Raw genomic sequence first — 23519 nt, 5'->3', positions numbered from 1 at the left:
TACCAGCCTAGCAAGAATCCAGTCCCTTTTTCAGGGATTTTATCCACCAACCATTTCATGTAAAATACAGACGTAATCCTGGAAGAGGCAATGTAAGCCAGCATTTCTGCTCTATCACTGCAGAGTCACGCTCTTTATTTCCTGATGAAACTTGTCCAATAAATGAGCAGAGAGAAACAGTGTTGCCAAGGAGGGAGGGACAGACCACATCAGTCTAATTCATAAGTAGAGATTAAGATGCTTACCTGAGAGGTGGAAAATGTATTTTTTAAATATTCTTAGGCAGAGCAAACTCATTGCTTGCATGACCAAATTATTTCTTTTTGGAGTTATTACATACAAAGGGTGCAATACCATAACATTTCCTCTGGCTAGATGTAAGGTGTAGCTTCTTCTTCCATGAAAAGGCTTGTGGTGTAGCTATACAGTTATTTTCTCTAATGACAGAACTAGTTTAAAACTTCCTGCCTTTGGCTTCTTTTTCACCCTGTGGTTGTACCGGAGCAATTCATTGAGGGGTTGCACAGAGCATCAATACCGGAAATGAAAGACATTTAAAAAAAAAAGTCTGTGAACTGGATCAGCAACAGATTGAATGCAATATTTATGCCGCAAAGATACAATTAAAGTTTAAGACACGATCTTGTGTTCACCAGTTCCTTACTTGCCAACTGTACATGGCGCCCATTTTGGCCACTGTTAAGGCTCCTAACTCTCCCCATGTATTGTAAAGGGTTCAGACGTCTTTGCCTTACTGCAGTTTCTGACTTGTGTATGTGAACACCAGTCTTCAGGCCTTTTGAATGCCTACAAGTTTTCCTGACTTGAGCTTGAGTTGGAACTAGCAAAGGAATATGGAAGGATGCGAGGCCGTACATTACCCTCGAGGGAGGTGATCCTTCCCCTCTGCATGGCACTGCTGAGGCCACACCTGGAGTGCTGGGTCCAGTGCTGGGCTCCTCGATACAAGAGAGACATGGACATACTGGAGCCAGTCCTGTGAAAGGCTAGAAAGATGATAAGAGACTGGAGCATCTCACCTATGAGGAAAGGCTGAGAGAGCTGGGACTGTTTATCCTGGAGAGGAGAAGGCTCGGGGGATCTTGTCAATATGTATAAATACCTAAAGAAGAGGGCAAACAAAGGAGGAGCCAGGCTCTGAAAAGACGCTGGTGCCCAGTGACAGGACCAGAGGCAATGGGTACAAATTGAAACACGGGAGGTTCCCTCTGAACATCAGGAAACACAATTTTTACTGTGAGGGTGACTGACCACTGGCACAGGTTGCCCAGGGAGGGTGTGGAGTCTCCATCCCTGGAGACATTCGGAAGCTGCCTGGACATGGTCATGGGCAATTGGCTCTAGGCGATCCTGCTTGAGCAAGGCGGTTAGACAAGATGACCTCCAGAGGTCCCTTCCCACCTCAACCATCCTGCAATTTTCTGAACAAAATATTCCATTTTCAGGTATTGGGGAATATTTTTGTAGTTAGTCTGGCAACTGCAGAGTTTCTTTTTGATTGCTATTATATAATAAAAATAAAATAATATAAAATATAAATTATAAAATTATATAATAAAATAGCAGAGTGCTATTTTGATTTCTTGCTTTAAGTCAGTAGCTTCACCTTGGTCTCCCAAGTGGCTAATTTTCTTCCAAAATGAGTACATTTTTCAGTAGCAGGTTACTATGTTAAAATTCAAAGCTCGTGTCCTGCTGTACTTACAAAAGCATCACTGTTCCCACATATGATGGTACCCAATAAAATAAACAGTCTTTTAAGCTATGATTTAATGTAGCTATTAAGGAAATAAAAACTTACATCATTCATGTCTTTAACAGTGTTTTCCATTTTTATAAGGATACTTACCATCAAACTGAAAGAACAAAATGTTCTTTTTATATAAAACTTCCTTCTATCAAAACCACATCAAATACATTTCACATTACATGAAAAAAATACTCAGCCTTTACGTGTGTAGGGATGTCATTGAAATCAATTAGTCATAGCCAAATATCGAGTAGCAGTCTAATATATTAAGCTCAATGTTACATACAATGTTGTGATACCTAATTATACTTTGATATGGAAGATTTGAGATCATAGAGGAAAAACAGGTCTTACAGCAGATATATGTAGATAGACGTTTTATTTCAAAAAATAGCAAATGTCTTAAGAACACAAACCAGAAAGTTATTAAAAGCTTCATAGCAAAATATTTAGCCAACTCTGTTACAATATATAGGCTTGAGGTTCTAACAGTTAACACTATGCCTCAATTCACTGAGCAATGCTCCTGATACATAAACATCGCGCAGTTGAAATATGGAGCTGAATATTAAAAAAAGAGAGAGGGTATTTTTATCTTTGATCTTTCATAATCAAAGTAATTGAAGAACAATGACATTTTAACAGGTTTGGTTCTTATTGGGAAAAGCCATTAACAATAATTCCTGAGTATTTAGGTTAAGCGACTATATCAAGAACGACCAATTAAGACCAACATCCTGTTAGGTGAGCCTTGCAGCTTGAAGTGATACTCTCTAGTTTGGCTGTCATGGCCTAAATACCTTAATGAAATACATGAAAACTTTCCGGTATGCACATTCAAATTCTTGTTTTCTTTAGCAATAGCCTACAACTGTCAACTGTGAAGCTTGCTTTGCTGAGAAAAACATTGTTTTAAATGTCAATTCCTTTTGCAAAATCTTGTCATGCAAATTACCACAGCTAAGCCTCTAGTGAACCATCATGCCAATAATTATGTGAAATATGTGAATCAAAATTTAGGCAAGGGGCTTTCACACTATGTTAGTATATATACAGAATTGTATGCTTTGTATCAGTATTTTGAACATAGAGATGTAGTTATTTAGCTTCTTGCTATTGTAATGAGAGGCAATATATTCATTTTCCATGATTTTCTTCAGATTCATGTCACAGTATCATCTTATTATACATCGGGTTTCTAAAATCCTGTTGGCATTCATCATGTTCCTATGATTTTAATTGAATCTGTATATTTTTATTTTAAACCTGCTGCCAATCAAAGTGATTTAGAGAACTAATCCCAGACGAATTTTCTGATTGCTTACTTCATATAAGTTTTCCCAGAATTACAGGATTAAATTACAATGGATGTAGAAAGATTATTGTACAAAGCATAGTTAATATTCACAACACTGGTATTCAACTTGACCAATTACAATGAATTCACAAAAATGTTTTTAATAATACCCACTCTTTTCTATCCACCCACCCCAATATGTAAACAAGTTTCTCACAATGACAATGGCAAGATTGTAGTTACCGAGATGTATCGTATGTGAAAGACAACACCTAGGATAAAGGCCTGGATTTGACAATTCCAGTATGTGCTCCTGCTCACTTCCCATTCTAGACTGCAAGCACTGTTTTTAGACTCTTGCAGTCATTAAATAAACAGAACTTATAGGTAAATGCAGCTTTTTTCCTAATGCAGGCTTCTGGAGTCAAATTGATAAAAAGTAACATGCTTATATAGAACAAAAGAAAGAATGACTTGGGAAAAATTGGAATCAGTCGTACCAAAACTCTCTGAGCAATGACAATGTACAGTATTGCAGCTGTATGTTACTAAGACAAAAAACTCTTGGCATTACAAAGGTGAAGATCTCTGTTCACAGATGCCAATTTTAATGGGCTATTAAGCATTTGGTTAAAAACAGGCTTGTACTAGTCTCACTGAAAAGGAAATGCTTGTCAAAATGTTTTTTTAAAAAATACTGTATGACATCTTGTAAACTGCAATTTAAATATTAAAATCTTGTTTCAGAAGTTCCCCGCTTTAGGTTGTTACTCAAAAACTCATCATGTTCAAAACTCAAATTATTATGAGATCTTGATATCATAAGAAGCTTCTCCTTATTAGTAAAGTCTTTCTTGACTGCTGCTTGTGGCACAAGTAACCTATCCATCGGATCCTCTTTGTTTTCGAGTTTCATATATCCTTTACTGTTGCTCCGATCCAGTCTGGGCCAGCTGGGGTGTTTCCTCTGTTCAGCTTGGACAGTGAGCGTAGACGGACCTCTGTCCAAGTCCAGGGACTTCGAGTGTGAAGACAGAAGATGCAAAGATGTGTTGGACCCAAACTGTTTTCTGGCAGCGCCAGGGGATAAAAGCTTTCCCGTGCTTGGTCCGAGAGTCATAGAAGACTTGAACTGATCAGATGGGGTGTCCACAAGGGAATTGTGTCGTGGCAGCATGGTAGCGGCCGGTCTGTAGGATTCATTGGTATCAGTTAGTGGAATGGGCAGAGAATCCATCGACAGATTTCTAGACCGACTCCTAGTGATCTCCGAGTCCTCGGTTATGTTGTCTATACTGGGCTCATCAATAACACAGTTATTCAGTTTAATTACTGGCAGTGTGAAAGCACTAATGGAAGATGATACAATGGATTTTGTTTCACACTTTATAGAGCTAGTGTTTTTGTCATCTGAAGCCTTGCTGGAGTGAGGGTAAAGTCCAAAGACTGAACCAGACTGCTCAGTCAGCAGAGGTGGCAGGAGGCTACCGGCAGTCCTATCTTCGTTTAGGGTAATCTCCTCTTCTTCAGCAGAACTATCCATTCTAAAACTGCTCTTGAAGCCAGAGAAAGACGCAACTGTGTTCGCAGCCAGCCGTGACGCACACGAGCTCCCACTGTGCCTGAGTTCTCCTTCCCCCAACAAGCCAGTGAAAGCACTGCTCAGCTGCTTTTGTTCCTTGATTCTCAGGGTGTGGATGTCTATTACAGTGGAGTATATGTCTCTCATGTGTATGATTTTTGTTTCCTTGTCACGGTTTTCATGCAGAATGGCATTTGCACAAATAAAAATGAAGATTCCAATGCCCATAGTAAAAGGGCCCAGCATTTTCATCTTATCAGAGTGCACGTGCTGTTCAAAGAAACGAAGTAAAATGCTTCCTTGGCTTCTCAGGACCTGGGTTTCATTTACAGATAGATGATCTTCAGATCCTAAAAGCTGTTCCTTTTGGGGCCAGTATCCAAGGATGGCCATTGCGATTCCCAGGAATGCAATAAGCACTCCCAAAACAAGGAAGAATCCCGATGGAGAATAGAGACGGATTTTGCCCCTGACAATTACTACATCTGCCCTGGGCCGGCGTCTAACTGGCTTCTTCTCCTCAGAAGCTGGTGCTGCGGCAAGATTTACATGCTGCTGAGATCTGGCAGAGTCTTGCCTTTTTAAGGCAGCCAGTCCTGTTATGACTCCTCCAGTTGCTATCATAGTTCTATATTGTACCCTGGGGGGAAAAAAAAAAAAAGAAAAAAAGGAGAAATATTGAGGCAAGCAAAGGTTGTGTCTGCAAATATAAATAGTACTTTGTTAATCTGTAGATATTTCTTGATAATCAAAATATTCATGACTTCAAAAAAGCTACTGTATCTTAATCCAGTTATGACATAATAGCAGTTTCAAGATTCACATGGCATCTTAAAAAAAATTCCTGAAGTCTTTTATCACCGTAAATATAGGTAATAAATTTTCCATCAGTGATACAGACAGTAGCAGAAAGCTAGTGCTTTTAGTAGTGATATATCAGAATTAAAGATGAAAATATTCAGAAGTCTTAATAGACGATTTATCTCTGGACTGGTTTGCATCAAAGTCAGCAAGATATTATTACCTTGTATGCATTTTAGGTCATTTTAGCACTTTAGCTAGTTCTTTTAAAAACTTCTATGACACACAATGACTATGAATACAGATCATTCTACATATTCCCTTTAAGAGATCTTTCCCTATAGATTTTAGCATATATTAATACATTTTTTTTCTACCATTTAAAGAAGCTTTTATTAAGCCCATTCAGATCACCTGTGTCTCAACTACAGAATCATTTTTGCCTTTCCTAATAAAGCTAATCCTCCTTCATGCACATCCAGATCTTTTTTTTCTCCCCTTCTTGGTTCCTCATGGACTACAAATCAAGTAGCTCAGTTTAGTTTACCAGATAAGAAATCTTCATAAATTTCAAGTTCATCAATTCAAAGCTTTTTATGAGGAAATTATTTCATTTTAGACTTAATTTCATACCTGGTTGTCTATTACATGAGAAACATTAACCAGCATGGATTTAAAAAGAGAAAGCCATGTTTGATATTTTTCTAACAAGTAAGAAATGAATCAATGCAGTTCAGGATAATTGTATTTTATTTTACAAGTGTGTTGGTTTTGCGTGGCAAGGTTTTGGTAGTGGGGGGGGGCTACAGGGGTGGCTTCTGTGAGAAGCTGCTAGAAGCTTCCCCTGTGTCTGACAGAGCCAATGCCAGCCGGCTCCAAGATGGACCCACCGCTGGCCAAGGCCAAGCCAATCAGCGCCTCTGTGATAACATATTTAAGAAGGAGAAAAAAACAGTTAGGGAGAGCTTTTGCAGCTGGAGAGAGGAGTGAGAAGATGTAAGAACATCTGCAGACACCAAGGTCAGTGCAGAAGGAGGGGGAGGAGGTGCTCCAGGCGCCGGAGCAAGATTCCCCTGCAGCCCGTGGTGAAGACCATGGTGAAGCAGGCTGTCCCCCTGCAGCCCATGGAGGGAGGATGAGGGGGTGTAGAGATTCCACCTGCAGCCCGTGGAGGACCCCACGCCGGAGCAGGTGGAGACACCTGAAGGAGGCTGTGGCCCCGTGGGAAGCCCATGCTGGAGCAAGCTCCTGGCAGGACCTGTGGACCTGTGGAGAGAGTAGCCCACGCCAGAGCAGGTTTGCTGACAGGACTTGTGACCCCATGGGGGACTCACGCTGGAGCAGTTTGCTCCTGAAGGTCCGCACCCCGTGGAGGAGACTCACGTTGGAGAATGTCGTGAAGGACTGTCTCCCGTGCGACTCCCCCACGCTGGAGCGGGGGAACGATGAGAGGAGTCCTCCCCCTGAGGATGAAGAAGCAGCAGAAACACCGCGTGATGAACTGACCGTAACCCCCATTCCCCGTCCCCCTGTGCCACTGAGGGGGGAGAAGGTTGAAGCCGGGAGTGAAGTTGAGCCCGGGAAGATGGGAGGGGTGGGGGGAGGTGTTTTTAAGATTTGGTTTTATTTCTCATTCCTCTACTCTGTTTTGCTTAGTAATAAATAAGATGAATTCCCTCTCGAAGTTTGGTCTGTTTTGCTCGTGATGATAATTAGAGAATGATCTCTCCCTGTCCTTATCTCGACCCGTAAGTTTTTTTTTCATTGTACCTTTTCTCCCTTGTCTAATGAACGAGGGGAGTGATAGAGTGGCTCTGGTGGGCACCTGGCCCTCAGCCAGGGTCAACCCACCACAACAAGGTATCCTATAACCAGACTCAAAAATAGTTTCTGAGCTTAATTAACAAATATTAGAATGAATACTAGAGAATATTACAGAGTAAAATTAAGATATTATAAGCCAGGTATGAAAAAATTATGTTCTCTTTGGTGGTCTTACTAGGCTCAGAGATAAAGGCTGACTGATTGTTGCAGGGAAAAGGCTCCGTGCCAAAGCTGGGGATGGTTTAACACGCAGACAAAACTAAAGTTGGATTGGGTGAATAATGTGAGAGGCTGAAAAGCAGTGGCAAAGCAAACTGGTGACTGCAATTTACAGGCAGCAATTTTCATTGGATCTCTTAAAATATTTCCGTTTTTAAAAAAATCTTAGCAGTGCCCCCATGCAAAAAAAAAAAAAAAAAAGATTAGAGCTATCATGGTATGAGAAACAAACAGCCAGACTCTGTATTTGGACACTACCATAGATTTCCAACACTGCAAGCAGGTATCACATAAGCAGATCCACAAACAGAAATCGGTCCAACCCACCAATTATGAACTTGATTATGAAATTAATAGAGAATTTGAGATAGGTGGCCAAATGGAAGGACTAATCCAGACAAAAAAATTGTCCAGTGTTCATTATTATCTGTTCAGCAGCAATTCGGATGACAGACAGAAAGAGTAGCAACCTGAACCCCCTCCCTGCAGATTCATTATTAAAGGACAGAGTGCTGCTTCTCTCACTGTGACAAACCTTTTCTTTATGAAGGAAAGACCTTAAAAAAGGCTCAGGGTGCTAAGTATACAGCATTTTCTGAATTTCTGAAAGAGAAATTCATAGCATTATTCCAAAAATCTCAGAAATGTCACTTGTGGTGTCAGGTTTCATGTTCATAATCTCTCTGGAAATTCTCACCCTTTGCAATTCTCTTCCATTTTTATGCTATCTGGGCAATTTCAATAGTTCAAGGCCAAATTATTTCTTGAATGCTTCATGCATTTTTTTTTAATGTAACAATTTAAAAATCCCCCAAAGTAAGTTATTTGACATTGATAGTCCTTAAAAATGAAAACAAAAGTTTCTCATATGCCTATGTATTTAAGGGTTTTTGCCAAAACAAAAGATCATTATTCTGTAGAACAATGTTCTGAATCTCTAGATAGGACATCCATTATAAAAGCTGTTTTATTTTGTCATGACTCAATTAAATGTAATTAGTTTTCTCTATGAAATAAATTAAGATAATTACGGCACATATTTACTGAAATGAATGGATCATTTAGCTATAACCTAGGTTGTTACATTATTCTTTTCCAGATCCCAGACCTTTGGGGGGACAAGGAGTTTTCATATTCATGTGGTATTTTCCAGGCACACATCAACCCAATCTGTCCATTCTCAGGGCTGCCAAGGAACTGCACAGGTATGGCAGGATTCATTATTTTGTGTACTGTACTGTGCTTTGGACTGTACCAAAGGGTGAATGGAGTAAGCTCATATTTGCTTGCTAAATATTTTAAACATACCTCTAGCAAGAGCTCCTCTCGAAGTCTTAAAAGCAGAGTCAACAAAAACATTCTTCAAAATTACATCTTGGGATGTCTTTCTATAGAAAGTTCTCATTTGCAAATTTTACAAAAATTGCAGGAAAACCACATCTCAATTTCATTATTAATTGGTCTCCAGTAACGTGAAGGACAGAGGGAAACTGAGGTCTGGTGTCCTCCCAGTATTTCAGGGGAACAGGTTGTTGCTCTGTTCACTTTACCTGCATCAGAACTTGGATGAAGGGGAGAGAAAGTCTGGCTGCAACAAGATCCACATATATTTTATACATCAAAATAGTCTCTTTCCTATTTCTTGAGTTCACATCAATATTATTAAATATTCCTTCTTTCACAGAAAAAATCACAACCAGGTTTGTAAATAATCATAGAATCATAGAATGGTTTGGGTTGGAAGGGACCTCAAAGACCATCTAGTTCCAACCCCCCCACCATGGGCAGGGACACCCTCCACTAGACCACGTTGCCCAAAGCCCCATCCAACCTGGTCTTAAACACTGCCAGGGAGGGGGCAGCCACAGCTTCTCTGGGCAACCTGTTCCAGTGCCTCACCACTTTCACAGTAAAGAATTTCTTCCTAACATCTAATCTAAATCGACCCTCCTTCAGCTTAAGGCCATTACCCCTTGTCCTGTCACTACACTCCCTGATAAACAGTCCCTCACCATCTTTCCTGTAGGCCCCCGTTTAGATACTGGTACGCCGCAATTAGATCTCCCCAGAGCCTTCTTTTCTCCAGGCTGAATAATAATTTGTAATCAGCCATAGTATTGGTAAGGCTTCTATGCTACTTAATATTAACAGCTGAATTTTGATCTCTTTTACATCTAATAAAATCAATGGTATTAACAGACATATTGGTATGAGACGATTTCGCTTCATACAGACAGCTTTTCAGAAACCAATTACAATGAAGTGCCTATTAAGATGGAAACCTTTTTCTAGAAAATATTATATTTAAAATAAAGGCACATTGTAGATACATTTGAATTATTCTGCAAATCTATTTACTTTCACCATGTAACAGCCATGAGTGCCAGTGACAAATGCTGCTACTTTTATTTACCTTAGTACAGTGATTACATTTAGTTTTACTCTGAAGTCTGAATTCAAACTTCTGAACGAGCCAACCTTAGAAGACTTTGACTCAAAGAAAGATTATGCTAAAAGCTCAGACAGCGTCTCTTTGGTGGCACTGTGAATGACACAGGCTTGCTCTGCAATGAATCAAATTATGGTAAAATGGATATGGAATACAGAAAAAAAAGAAAGGAACAGGTCTGCAATTCATTTTTTAAAATACAACGGTCTTGCTGATACAAAAGCACCACAGCTGCCAAGCTCCTTTTGAAGAACAAATGTTGAGTGACTCTCTAACCTCGTGGCTGCTCTGTTTGTTTCATCTTCAGCGAAAACATCAGGGCCAAAGGCCTGGACAGCTTAGGGGTTTAGTCATGAAAGAAGCAGTGGCCCAGATTTATCTCTACATTTAACTTTGCTTTGTATTGTGCTGTCGTTACAGAGTGGCCCTGACACCAGCCCTGTCAGACACTCAAAGATCACCCAAGAAAAGCCTGTCTTGGTATAGATCCTATAAAGCAGCTCCTGCTCACTCTTGTTCTCGCTCTCCCTCTGCATTGTTCACACAGAGGAGAATGACTCAGGCTCCTGATGCTTCAGTTCTAACCTCTTCAGTGGCCATTAGCAAGATATGCCTCACCTGGCTAAGCCCAGTCCTCTGCATCTGGCTCACTTTCTAGGACATGCCCTAAAAAAACCCAGCAGCAAACAGAGTAACAGGTTGTTGTGTGTCCCTTAGCATGAAGAAAGGAAGGATCCCTCAGCAGTTGGTACTGATAGTTATCTCAGGTAGCTACAGCCTCAGTAGGGCCTGCAGAAAGCCATGTGGCTAGGACAGAGAAAAGGAGCCGGAGGGAAAGACCTGGATGATGCCTGCAAAAGTATGGGTGGGTAAGGAGCCACGAGAGGGGCTGCAGCCCATCTAAGAAGAGAATAATAGAGCCAGAGGAATAAATTCATGCAGGAAAGGTTTGCAGGTGTGATGTAAATTGGGTAATGATAAAAGAAGCGTCACCCCCTGGGATGTGGAGTGACATCTGCTTTTTCCTTACATTACACTGGCTGCCCAAGCCAAAAGGGATTCTCCTTTATCACCTTTCTGTATGGGGAAATGTTGCTCAGATGCTCAAGGAAAGGCTGTCATAAAGGAAACTTAAGAAAGAAAGTAAAAACAGCTTTCACAAAACAGTTTGTTGTGAGTAACCAACTAGACTTGCATTTGCCAAGCAAAGACTGAAGTATCTCCCTAACCAAGTCAGGATGTCAAACTCCTCAAATCAACAAAGAAACAGCAGATTCACTCTGTTATACAAAGGTAAGGCACAGGTACATTATCATAGACAGACTGTAATTTAGCACAGGTGGACAAGAAGCCTTCTTTTTTACCAGTACATCAGGCTATCGCTGATGATCAGGCAGAAATATGTTGCATTTATTCTGCTGGCATTACCCGTATCTGACTTTGTCAGCCTGCAGAAAGCAAGGGAGGCAGGAGGTCTGTGAGCTGGGCACTCGCTAGAGTAGCTGCAGAGCACAGAGCAGCTTGAACAGCCTGGACACCTCCACAGGGAGGTATGGCAGATACGGAGTTACTCAGAGTCCTTCTGAAGCTAGGAGCCGTCCACACAAGTAATACCCGGTTCTCTTTTGGAAGCTAGGCAAATGACAAAATGGGCGGGATAGGATTTGATGGGATTTCAGCCCAGTTGACTCACTGATTGATTATCGCAGATATAAGAGATGTGTCAACTGCAAGAATGTATTACAGACTGCACATTTCTGTTTTACAGCAGCTGAGGCAAGAGCTGCTATTTAGACAACGGCTCTAATGGAAGGCAGCCTAGGAAAATCTAAAAGATGTGTGTACAACAGCACAGATTCAATGGAAGGAATTTACTTCATTGCATGTTCTAGTGGCTCCAACTAACTTCTGGTTCCACAAACCATAAACTACTTATCTCTCTCTTTTACCTTTGAGGCCACCACCTTAATATACCTCTTTCCTCCCTAAAGACCAGCATCACTTTAACTGTACTGCTGTCAACTTTTTTCCACAGATAGTCTAACTATTAAAAATCTAATTAATCTCTCAGCACTTGTTCCCAACTTCAATCTTTGTTTTTACGTTTACTGTTTGAAAAATGATTGAAACTTAATTATGTGAAATTATCAGAACTGTACATGCTATTTCCCTGTAGTTTAGCTTTATGTAAAACTTTCTGAAAGTACACTTCTTGTCTTTCAGTAAAGAATTAAACATTACTGCAGTAAGAAGTAGTGTGTGACAGAACCTGGTTTATATTACCATAGCATTTTCTATCTTACTATTTCAGCTGATTAGGAAATTTATTTCCCATTAGTACTTCATTTGTTATCATTTAAGTGACTCAATTTCAATTTTAACAAGAGGAAAAATTTTAACATCCAGGACATCATCTTTTACCTTTGATAAACCTGGAGTCCTAGAAATGAAGGAGGTATGTGAGAGACTGATTACTCATAAAACATTTCTCATAATCAAGAATGCAAATGATAAAGTACTAAGAGAACTGATAACAACTGAGTAAACAAATCAATATTAAGCTGTATTAACACATCTATACTTTTATCTTGATGTATAATACATACATATCAATATGTTATCTATGCATAGAGGTTGTCTTCTGGTACAATCTGTTCTATTCCAAAGGTAAAAATATGCAGTTTTATAGGCCCAAAGGGATTAATCATTCTGATAGAGATAATACAGCAAGAGCCAAACAGACGGTAGTTCCACAATAAGCAGAAAAATCATCCCAAATTACATTTTTACTTAGTAGTTTAAAAAGCAGCCCCCTCCAAGTGCCTAGCACACCAATGGGACTATGTTATGATACATCTCTCTCCTCATATCCACTCCTCAAAAGATGAGCTTATTGAACAGATTAAAAAAGAAAAGCAAGCAAACAAAAGACGTCTTTTGTATTCATGATTATGGGGTATCTTAAAGATACTTTCACTGACAATAGGTGAGAAGAAAGCATGTGAAATGTGGTATTAAAAACCTTCATAACCTCAGCTGTGATTTTAAAGTCAGGCTAGCAAAAGCCAAGGATAGGAAATTGCGTGCCTATTTAAAACATCAAAGCTTTGAAATTTCCAGCTGAAACAAACCCTTTGAGTTCAAATTCCCTTTAACAGTGTCTCTTTTAGGCTGTAAAGGGATAAGCTTAGGGACTAATCATGTCCTCTTAACCTCCTGGTTGCCAGTCAGATTATGGAAGCCGGCCAAATCGCTCAAGCAGTTTCACTGCATGTGGGTCAGGCAATGCAAGAGCACCAGGGTGTCCAAGTGGCAGCAGCAGGCAGAAGGTCCATTGCAGAGATTAGAAACTGAGGTTCCCTGGATATTGGTAGACCATGCAGCTGAATCAAATGGTCTGCATTTGCTTTACAATAGTACCATGTTAAATAGTAAAATCTTTGCATTCATAAGTAGAAAATAAAATCTTGGTATTAAGGACAGATCAAAATCTGTTGGGAAATTTGAAGTCCAGCAGTGATCCATTTATTTTAAAAATCTAGATCTGGCAGTGGTATTGAAATGTGCACTGTACTAGTCCAAGCAAGACCACAGGGGTCCAGCAGACTCTGTGAAAGGTAACTAGGCACGGCACATCAGAACTTTCTTTAAAACAATTTTTACTGCTTTAAGGAATCCAGGGGGTCCACAAATTGTGAAGGATAGAAAAGCACTCATTTGGAGTGGATCTAGAGGATGGACTGAACACACATTGGGAACAAAAGAGAAGCAGCTCATTGTTCTACTATAAAAAGTTGGATATTGAAATAAACTAAGAAGGGAAAATGAATTTTTAAAAAACAAATCCAGGCTTTAATGAGAGTTATAATATCTCATTTTTATACATATTTCTATAACTATACTGTCTCACACTGGTTTGAAACATATGCAAAGAGGTACCTTTACATTGTACAAAGGGGTACAGTTCCCTTTTATCAAAGTGACTTTGATGCAACTGTCAGGTGTGGCAAGTAGTTGAAGGAGCCACACTGAGTCCACACTGAATATATCAAATCTCCATTTGGACTCACGTTCATCCTATTAGCAAGCCTGGGCCATGGCATTCCCTATCCTGGCCTTTATGACTGTCCACTGCCTTGTGTTAAAGCAGGACTTTCACAGCTAGGAAAGTCCAAGGATGACTGTGAGTATGACTTCCTCATCTAGCCTTCCTCAAGATGTTACTCCAAGTGTCTGCATAATGACTCAGTGGAAAGGTTATAAAATTACCCTATTTAACAAAAAAAATACAATAAAAAACCTTTAACCCTCTACTATTATTTGGAGGGGGGGGGGGGGAATAAAACCCCAGTCTAAAAAACAAAACCAGAACCCACCAAACTTGTCTTATAAAATTATATTTCATTACTATTAAGTGAACCGCTGAACTGGACAAGGAATAGAATTTTGCTACAAAGACACAACTGATCAATACCCAAACTTTCACAGTAAATCAGTTTGTGTCCGCAGTAATGCAAGTCTCTCCTTCCTTCAGAAAGCACATGGAAGTGAGCTTGAAGAGTGCCATTTTATTTCTCAAATGACCTCAGCAGGTCAGAGCCCTGGTTCATATATGCAATGTGGATACAGGATCACATGATTATTGGATAATCCAGGCTAAGTGGGAGCTCAGGAGGTCTCCGGTCCAACCTCTTGCTCACAGCAGGGCCAGCTGCATGGTCAGACCAGGTTGCTCAAGGCTGTGTCCAGTCTAGTCTGGAAACCCCCCATAACTAGAGCCGGCACAGCCTCCCTGGGCAGCCTGCCCCACTGCCCCGCTGCCTCATGGGGACAAAGTTCCGACCTATATCCATAGAATCACAGAATGGTTGGGGTTGGAAGGGACCCTAAAGATCATCTAGTTCCAACTTCCCTGACCTGGGCAGGGACACCCAGTCTGAACCTCTCTGTTGCAACTTGTGTCTGTTGTCTCACGTTCTAACACCATGTGGCACTGTGAAGAGCCTGGCTCTATCTTCCTGATCGCCCCCCCCCCGTAGGGACTGGGGGGCTGTTGTTAGGTCCTCCCAGGGCCGTCTCTTCTCCAGGGCTGAACCAGCCCCACTTGCTCAGACTGTTTGCAGGGCAAGAGCTTCAACCCCCGACCTCCCTGGGGAACCCACGCTGAACTTCCTCCAGTCTGCATATGTCTGTCTTCACATTTTATTAATGTGAAATTCCTTTTTGGAAATCAAGTGGGACTTTATTTGGCTCTAAACCAATTTGAAATAATCAACCAATAACTATGGAATTTGAATTAAAAATTAAAAACTCAGAAATACTGATAAAGACAATCTAAGCTAAAAGTGACTTGTTACCCAGGTTCAGGGAATGCCATGACTGCATTATTTAAATCACACCAAACAAAAATCCCTTTTGAATGCCTTCATCTCTTACAGTATCTGCCATATATATTAATTATTTCCACTATTATGCCAAAGTCAAAAGTAAGGTGAACACTCAGCAGTACTGCACAAAGATGAATGCCTGAGCTGCTTATCCTCTTTGTTATTATTTCTTCTTCAGCCTGATCCTTTCAGTGGGTCATATATTGTAATTCTGTGCAAAATCAGCAACATTCAATATTGGCAGCATTACACAGAGCTCGTTAGCTGCTCACGAAAGCACAGAGCGCACATCAAAGCGAGAAAGAAGGAACCTGAGTTTCTATATTTTGCTTTCAAGACACTGCTCTATCATTTGGCCTAGATTTGGTCTACAAGTGTTTGCCTGGCCCAGTTGCACTCTTAAATTCGTTCCTTCCTCAACTACATTTACCAGCACACTGCGGTAAATCAGGTGTGAGTCTACAGAAGTTCATGGATTTTACCAACATAAAACTCACGTAATATGAGGTTGGCACCGGGTCTCTTATGTCTAGCACAACTTCCCAGTCATCATACACTGAACCAAACACGTTCTCAGGCCACAAAACACCTGACTCATGCAGTGTAAACCCTCCTGCCCTGCCATTGGCATGTGTGATGTCCCGAATTCCCAGCTGTCCTGCTCTCTGTAGCTGTACCAGCTTAGCTCAGGTCCTAGATGACAGACTAAAGAAACACAAGCTCCCAGGCACGGGATGTATTTGTTTGTGGAATGTCTACTGTAATCTCTGTATTCACTGTATTAAATTATCAATAAATTGAGAGGTGTAGCTTGTTTTCAGAAGTGTGCACTGATAACTTCTTTACTTATGCATAGAAATTTTCACTTCTTATGCACAGATACATCATGTCCTGTTCCAAAATGTAGTACAGAACTACAACAAAAAGCAAGAAGGAGCTAAAAAAAGACTGGGGAAACAAAAATAGAAAGCAGCTTTATAAGATTTGAAGAAAAGGTGTTTAAAGGGTGATTGACTAATAAAGTGGTTTTTTTTTCATTTTCTTCCTAGAAGCAAAAAATAGAATATGCACATAGATAAATAAAAGCTGGATATACTAGGCTTTACTTTTCCTTTTATTTGCTTGCATTCTCCAGTTTGTCTGAGTTTTTCTACTAAAAAACAGCTAGGGTTTTTTTTTAGCCCAAATTGAGTAAGGTGATAACTGTCCTTTATGACTAAAGTGACAAAATCTGTCTCTAAGCTATTTTAGCCCTTTGGTTTGTGTAAATCCACTTTCTACTGAAAATCTGTACTACAACAAGAAGCAGATATTGGCTATTTAGCAAAATATTCATAATTATTTTAGACACATTTATCCATTCACATTATTAGCGTTCATATTCAGTAAACTGAAAAGATCCTGGGTTATCTATGTTCATAGGTGAAATAAGTAGAAAATTTTATATCTTTACATCTTTCTGCTTCCAGTATAAATAGAAAGCAAACCTTTTTATTGAAAATAATCACTTTATGAGCACAATCTAATTTAAAATGTGTAAAAGAAGGATAAGGATCTTTATGCATTTAACTCTACTTTGCTTTTTTTCAGGTTTTATCTTTTAGACATTATAAACAATAAAAAGGAGTTTCTTTTAGAAGTAAGTGAAAACTGTGAGATAATACTATAGCCCAGCAACCCTAGAACTGAAATCCAAAATGCACAGAACTAATGGGAATTTTGAAGCAAGGTCATGCAATGCAGATCAGATTATTGATCAGCTGTCAACCACAAGTCATGAAAAAAATTTTATAAAGGACTCAAGAGGTTTCCAAAAGACTGAATGTGTAAAAGCAGAGTAAAATGTAGGTTCTCTGTCATCTATTGCAAATGAAAGGCATGACTAAACACTCCAGGGCTCAGTCTGCCAGATAAATTCAGTTTCCTAATAAAAACCAAACAGGAAACAAGATCAAATATGCTAGGAAATGTCTTCATTTACAAGCACTAGGATTGCTGGTTCTTCAATTTTACACACAAGAAGTCGAATAAAACAGTGGCAGGCACTTGGTGTGGACGTATATAAGTACAAACAATGCTGGAGTGCTTTGGCTGCCGTTTACACTCACATCATCTAGCTTAACTAGCAATCTGTTACTTGATTTAGTCAGAGGCAAAATCTCCAGCCTAGACACACACTTAATGTAGGCAGTGACCAGCTGTCATGAGACCAAACAAATGTCCTTATCTGCACTGCATGCTCAGTTAATCATGTTAATTAGCAGGTTCTAACAACTGTAATTTCCCACTGTATGCAAGTCCAATGATTGTAAGATCAAATAATATCAGGAACAAAATGAAGTAGGTATTTCAAAGAAGGCTTAAATAATATACATATTAGATATGAAATCAAATCTATTTGCTTCACAACTGAGATGTCTGAGTAAAACTTTCCCTCTGACCTAGAAAATACTTATTGTTCTATAAAATGTACAAATTCAAAAGAGTGGGAGTTATCATTCTCTGTTTACCATCAGAGACCTAGGACCAATTTTTCAAACATGCTCAAGTAATGCCAGAGCCTAACTCTGAAAACTACATAGGTATCTACACTGTGTCGTTGTATTTGAAACCCTCAGTGCATGACAGAGGTACAAAAAAGATGTGAAGTGCCTGACTTACTTAGCAGAACTTAAGCACCTAGGACCAACAAGTAACTGCAAAGGCCACAAACTTAACCCTGCTACCTCTCCATTAACCCCGGCAGCACAGTTTTAAATTAGTGGCCAAGACACTTGCATGGGAAGTGGGGCATCCTGAGTGCCAAGCCCCTCCATCAGCAGGATGTTTTTTTCCATGTCATTACAAAAGTCCCACGCAAGGGGTCTTTGGAACAAGAACTGGAATTTGGGTTCCCTGAGTGCCCCAGCCACGAGGTGAGAGTGTTTGTATGGCCAACAGGAACAGCTGCATCAGCACAGCTGTGCCCTACGCTATCGCTATGCTCATCTGGTCTGTCACTGCCTTCTGAAATCTTCTTTGAGGACTACGCTCTAAGGAACACTAAAAAAACATGGGTCGGTGTTAGGATGTCTTTTACGCTGAAGACCTTTGTGCGAGTTAACTTACCCTGCCAAGAAGCAAGACAAATCAGCCCCTCCTAGGATCTCTGTTTCCGTAACTAGGAACCTCACAGTATCTGAGCTACAACATTTAAAGACAGTTCCAGCATGTCTACACTAACTTTCAATGACTTAGGGGTGCAGGTGGACTCTCAAATAGTTACAATATAATTACATTTATCCACAGGGGCAGAAAAGTCAGTGTATGAGGTTTAAGTTACTCTATGTTGGCAAACCAATTAGGGCATTGTTATATCATAGCTATTATTAGGACATTAATAATGGAACGAAAATTTTATTGGGTCTCAGGAATCCCACAGAAAGAAGTAAAGTGGTTACCGTGATGCTATTGCCAATATGTCAACAATAGTTTCAAATGGTAGATACAAAAAAATGTTAGTGAAGCACTATTTCATAGAGAATGGAAAGCATAGTTCAAAAATACTTTCGGTATGCCACATAGTCAAACTGTTTTGCCCATGAATGGATGCCACAGAAATAAATTATTACTAAATTAACAGTAACACTCAACCACATCTTCAGCTGTAGACTCGAGTGCTCGAGCCAGACATCCACATGGGGGCATCAGCAGAACCTGTAAGCATCCCCACTGCTGCTCCGCTTGTTGACGGTAAACACAAGTTACAAAGTCTACATCAGAGCAGCAGTTTCAAGACACAGAGGCAAATTAATATTTCACATGTATAAAACAATAGAAATGTCAATGTCAAGGTTTAAATTCATTCCCATTATGTAAATTATCCCTCACAATTTCTTCTGTATTTTTAATCGACACCATTATCACTTGCGTTATAATAACCACTCTCTTTGTGCTAAAACACCCCAAACTAAGGATACTGCAAACAGCAAGAATTCACAGGAACCAAGTGGCCTATGAGCAGTGAGATGCTAAGAGAGACTTGCTGAAAGACTGTGGGTCACATTTATGGAACTGTATCTTAAGCTTTGCTGGCAGAATTCACTTATACAGATACATAACTTGCTTAGTAAATCTCTTTTTTTCATTAACTGTGAACAATCCAGCCCAGGCTGCATCACTGGGCATTAAAAGCAAACAATTCCAGGTAGTACCTTGAGTAAGGCCAGTTAAATATAGCAGAACTGCTTCCTGCACTACCTCCTCACTTCTCCTTGCTTCCGGGATGCCCAGGCGTTGTTCACACAGGGGACTTTGCATCTACCACAAAACTTTCTTGACCCTTTAAAGGTCTGCCTCCCTCACCTCAGACACCTTCCTCCATCCTGTTGGCCTACATTGCAAATATACACAGCTTTTCCATGGGACCACGGCCCCTGAAATATGACAGAGTTGCTGTTATGTCGTTTTGCAGCTATGAATCAGCATATGCCTGTCCTGCTGTTTTACAGAAAACCAGCTCTGTCCAGTTGTTCCAGTTAGATAGAGTCCCTAATAGGGAGTTTGTGGAACCGTAGGCTGCCAGGCCTGAGACAAATGTGAATATTCCTAATACATGAGGAATGATAAATGGTACTGCTGGCTAAAACATGGTGCCCTAGTTAAAGACCTATTAACGGATGCCTTGCATATAGTGTGCTAGCTTATCTAGAGTGTTGCTCAATTTCAACGCCCTGCATTCACAAAGTCTATACATCTGTGTTTTAGCATACCTGAGCTACCCTATGTAATTTAAAACACAGTCGTAGCTGATCTGTATGATCAGGACAGATGTCAACACTGACTGATACTAGGTAACATTTTCATTATAGCAGAAGATTTCAACTTCTATTAGCATGTATTACAAGCTGCAATTTAATCACAAACAACTTGCAATTTTTTTTTCAGCTCCTTCAGGTCTCCTCACTTACATTGCTATTGCTACATCACCTTATGCTATTAAAATTTTACTTACTTTTCTTTAGCCCGAGTATGGTCACTGTTAATTACCAAGATAAATGTCAGTTTATTTTAATGAAAATCCTCCTGACATAAACAAAGCCAGCATAATGTTGAAGCACTTATAAATCAAAGTAAGGCATGTTTAAACTAAAATGAATGCATGACTGAAATTATTCAAATCAACTTGTTAAAAACTGTTGGTTGATCTGTGATGCAAATATAGACAGCATAAACAACTAAGAGATGATTTCAATAAGGAGGTAAAAGTCAAGAAGAGATAAAATATAGAGCCAAATTTTTCTGGTTACTGTAAAATTTATATTTATGTCTTATTGCTTTAGGGTCTTCTCAGCCCATTACAGAGCATTTGTAGGTATCAATCAGTCTGGTATGTCTAAATCTTTAGCCCAATTTCTGAATGTATTGCTGAGGAGAAAAGAAAATAAAGGTCAGTAAAACTCTCTCAGCAGACTACCAAATACCAACAGAGACAGCATGGGTTACTGTTTTTTTCTATTAAGACTCTACTGCAAAATTACCAGCTCTGTGTAAGAAAAGCAGGGTGAAGAAATAGAGAGAGAGATATAAGTCAAAAATGTAGTTCCAGGTTGAGCAGCAGGAAGCTGCCAGCAGTTCATAGTAAAGTTTCCAGTTCAGAGTGTAGGGGAAAGGGTGAAATACAATGTCACCAGTTAATTATTTTTTCAATAGAAGGCTAGCAATGTGTTACCAAATTACCTGAAATATATTTATTTAGACAGCTAAAGCAACAAGAAAAAACAAAACAAAAACTATGCAAGCAGAATTGAGGGTATTCATTAAAATTCATAGAAAATATAAAGAATACTTTTTAACTAATGTTTATTCGTGATTCCTCTTGTCTCACAGTTGTGTTTAAAGGTCACCGTTCAATGCTTGTTCCTCCCACTGGAAAGACAGCACCAATGCCAAGGTAAGTATAGAGTAAGAGGCAATAAACATTAAAATACAACAGGCATTGTGGAAAAGTTGGAACTGTAAAGATTAGCGCAGAGCATGCCTGAAGTGTAACTATTCTCTAGTTTTGCAAGATACTGTCCTAACGTGGGTCAATTCTGAAGACAGGTACTAAGTTAGCTCTTGCACTTCCTCGTGGAAGCCATGAAGGTTTTGTTTCCACAGAAAAGGCACTTCCTAGAAAACCATGGGTATAGTAAATGGGTTAGGCAGATGGATTTATATATATATACACACAAGTTCAAGTTCATTATGGGACTAAAATGTGAAGAAAGTAATTATTGCTTGTTCAAGGCATTGAAAGTACTGCAGCAATGCCACAGTAAGCCAGATAGGTGAGAAAGTAAAAGGAGAACTTTTATTTTTTCTACAAATGTGCCTAAGAATTAGCAGAGCAAATATTAGAACGAGAAAGTTCCATACAATGTGAACTAAGCTTGACATTTGAAATAGTGGCTGATAGAGCTGCAAACACTGAGGACCACCCAGAGTGAATAAAGAGGTAGAGGAGCATGCAGAGAGATGAACCAGATCATGCAACTATGTGCAAACAGCCTGGAATGTCAGAGACAGACTGTAACTTAACCAATGCAAATGCCAAAAAAAAATAAAAAATGAAGATAACAGATAAGAACATGCTAGGAGGCAAGGACAAATCAAATCAACAAGACCTACACAAATGATGAATAAACATGACAGATGAGAATGAAACCAAAAAGGAAGGTAAAAGAAGCATCTGGTTATGATAACTGTTTGATTTGTAGGAAATGTGTAGGATCTGTGGGAGTTAACTAGTCAGATACACTTGCAGCTGCTGGCAGATCTGGAAGCTGATCACATCCTCCAGGTTCAGCTGGAGGACAAAATTTTACAGAACAAGAATCTCCTTTTCCTTGCACACCACACTGTTTTTTTTCCTCTATAGAAAGGATCAACCATCACTTGCCCAGAGGCTGAAATGACCACTTCACAGGTGCTTCGTTTAGGTTTCTCATTTATTCTTCAGTTTTCATTATCCTAGAGCATCGCTAAGACACCAGCAAGAAACAAGAGCACTTGCTACAATCCTCACAGAAGTCATGGACTGCTCTGTGCTCATGCAGTACAGCCAACTAGTGTAGCTACCACCAGAGAGAGAAGCAGTTCCTAAGCACCTAAGCCTCAGACACTTATGCCAGCTGGCTCCCTTGGAAAAGTGCCTGCATTGCCCTGGTACATGCGTGCGGCTTCTCACGCTGCCTTGACATCCCAGGGTGTGGTTCTAAGCGAGGCACATCCCAACCGAGAGTGTTCCGAATTGCAGCCAACTCTGATGCTTCTGCCTTTCAAATAGCTGTGAATTTGAGAAAAGGTTTAACACAAGCCTTCTGCAATTTTTCACGGCTGAGTTGCTGAGTGGGTGAAAGAATGGGTCAGAAGAGAGGACACTCACAACATCTCTCCTGTAGCCCTCAAAAGCTAAATTCAGAAGAGAAAGATGCCTACTATATAATTAGAAATATAATTTCTGTACTATCAGGAGATAGGATGGATCACGTGGGTATTTTTGTTGCTGTTGGTAAATTTTTCTTTGTTGTAATGTTTTATTCAGGATCTTTGAAGGTCTTCTGGCCAGTTGCAGACTGAGAACATGAACATCCCCAGCATTTCAGATTGGCTGAAAGCTGTGGTTAGATTTTTTCACTTGTACAGTCCACCTCCACACAGCTCCAAGTCACATTTTCCAAGCCATGGAGAGATGCTTGCATAGTAGACCTCTATTATGTCCTTACTGATAACACGTGACAGCCTTTCTGTGCCACTTACACAGAAGGAGCCTTCCATACACCTAGGAACAGTCAGTGACAATACTGAACCTGATGGTTTCCCAAGGACTGTTACTACATACCTTAGCCATAACAGGAGCATGACAGTCAGCTCATTGCTGCCAGACATGCTGAAAGCAGGGACACAGTATTAGGATCTCAGTGCTCAATATTTGTCTGCTTTATTTAGGCTGACTTAAATCAGCAAACAGAAACCCTGCTGTGCTTTTTTTTCCTAACTTTTCAGTTCATAATCCATATGTAGATCCACAAATCTAGCCTGAAAACTCCACATTTGAGAAGCAAAAAAATGACCTATTTTACAGGAAGCTTGTGTATGCACATTATATGGAGCCAGGACAGAACCCTAGCAATTTGTGAAACAAGAAAAACCTAGATGAGTCACCC

General features: G+C 39.9%; 1 protein-coding gene across 2 annotated transcripts in view; it reads right to left on the bottom strand.

Annotated features, from left to right (window-relative positions):
• Window positions 1-2135: 2135 nt before the first annotated feature.
• The window catches only part of TMEM200A (transmembrane protein 200A), a 58431-nt gene continuing 37047 nt past the window's right edge, over window positions 2136-23519 (bottom strand). For both annotated transcript variants that reach the window (XM_075748070.1, XM_075748069.1), the window contains one exon: window positions 2136-5290. In XM_075748070.1, coding sequence (XP_075604185.1) covers window positions 3799-5274 — 1476 coding nt within the window. In that variant the 5' untranslated portion in view covers window positions 5275-5290 and the 3' untranslated portion in view covers window positions 2136-3798. The remainder of the gene's footprint in view (window positions 5291-23519) is intronic.

The sequence above is a fragment of the Balearica regulorum genome, chromosome 3, assembly GCF_011004875.1.
Source record: "Balearica regulorum gibbericeps isolate bBalReg1 chromosome 3, bBalReg1.pri, whole genome shotgun sequence".
Lineage (NCBI taxonomy): Eukaryota > Metazoa > Chordata > Aves > Gruiformes > Gruidae > Balearica > Balearica regulorum.
This window is presented reverse-complemented; position numbering and strand designations above follow the sequence as displayed.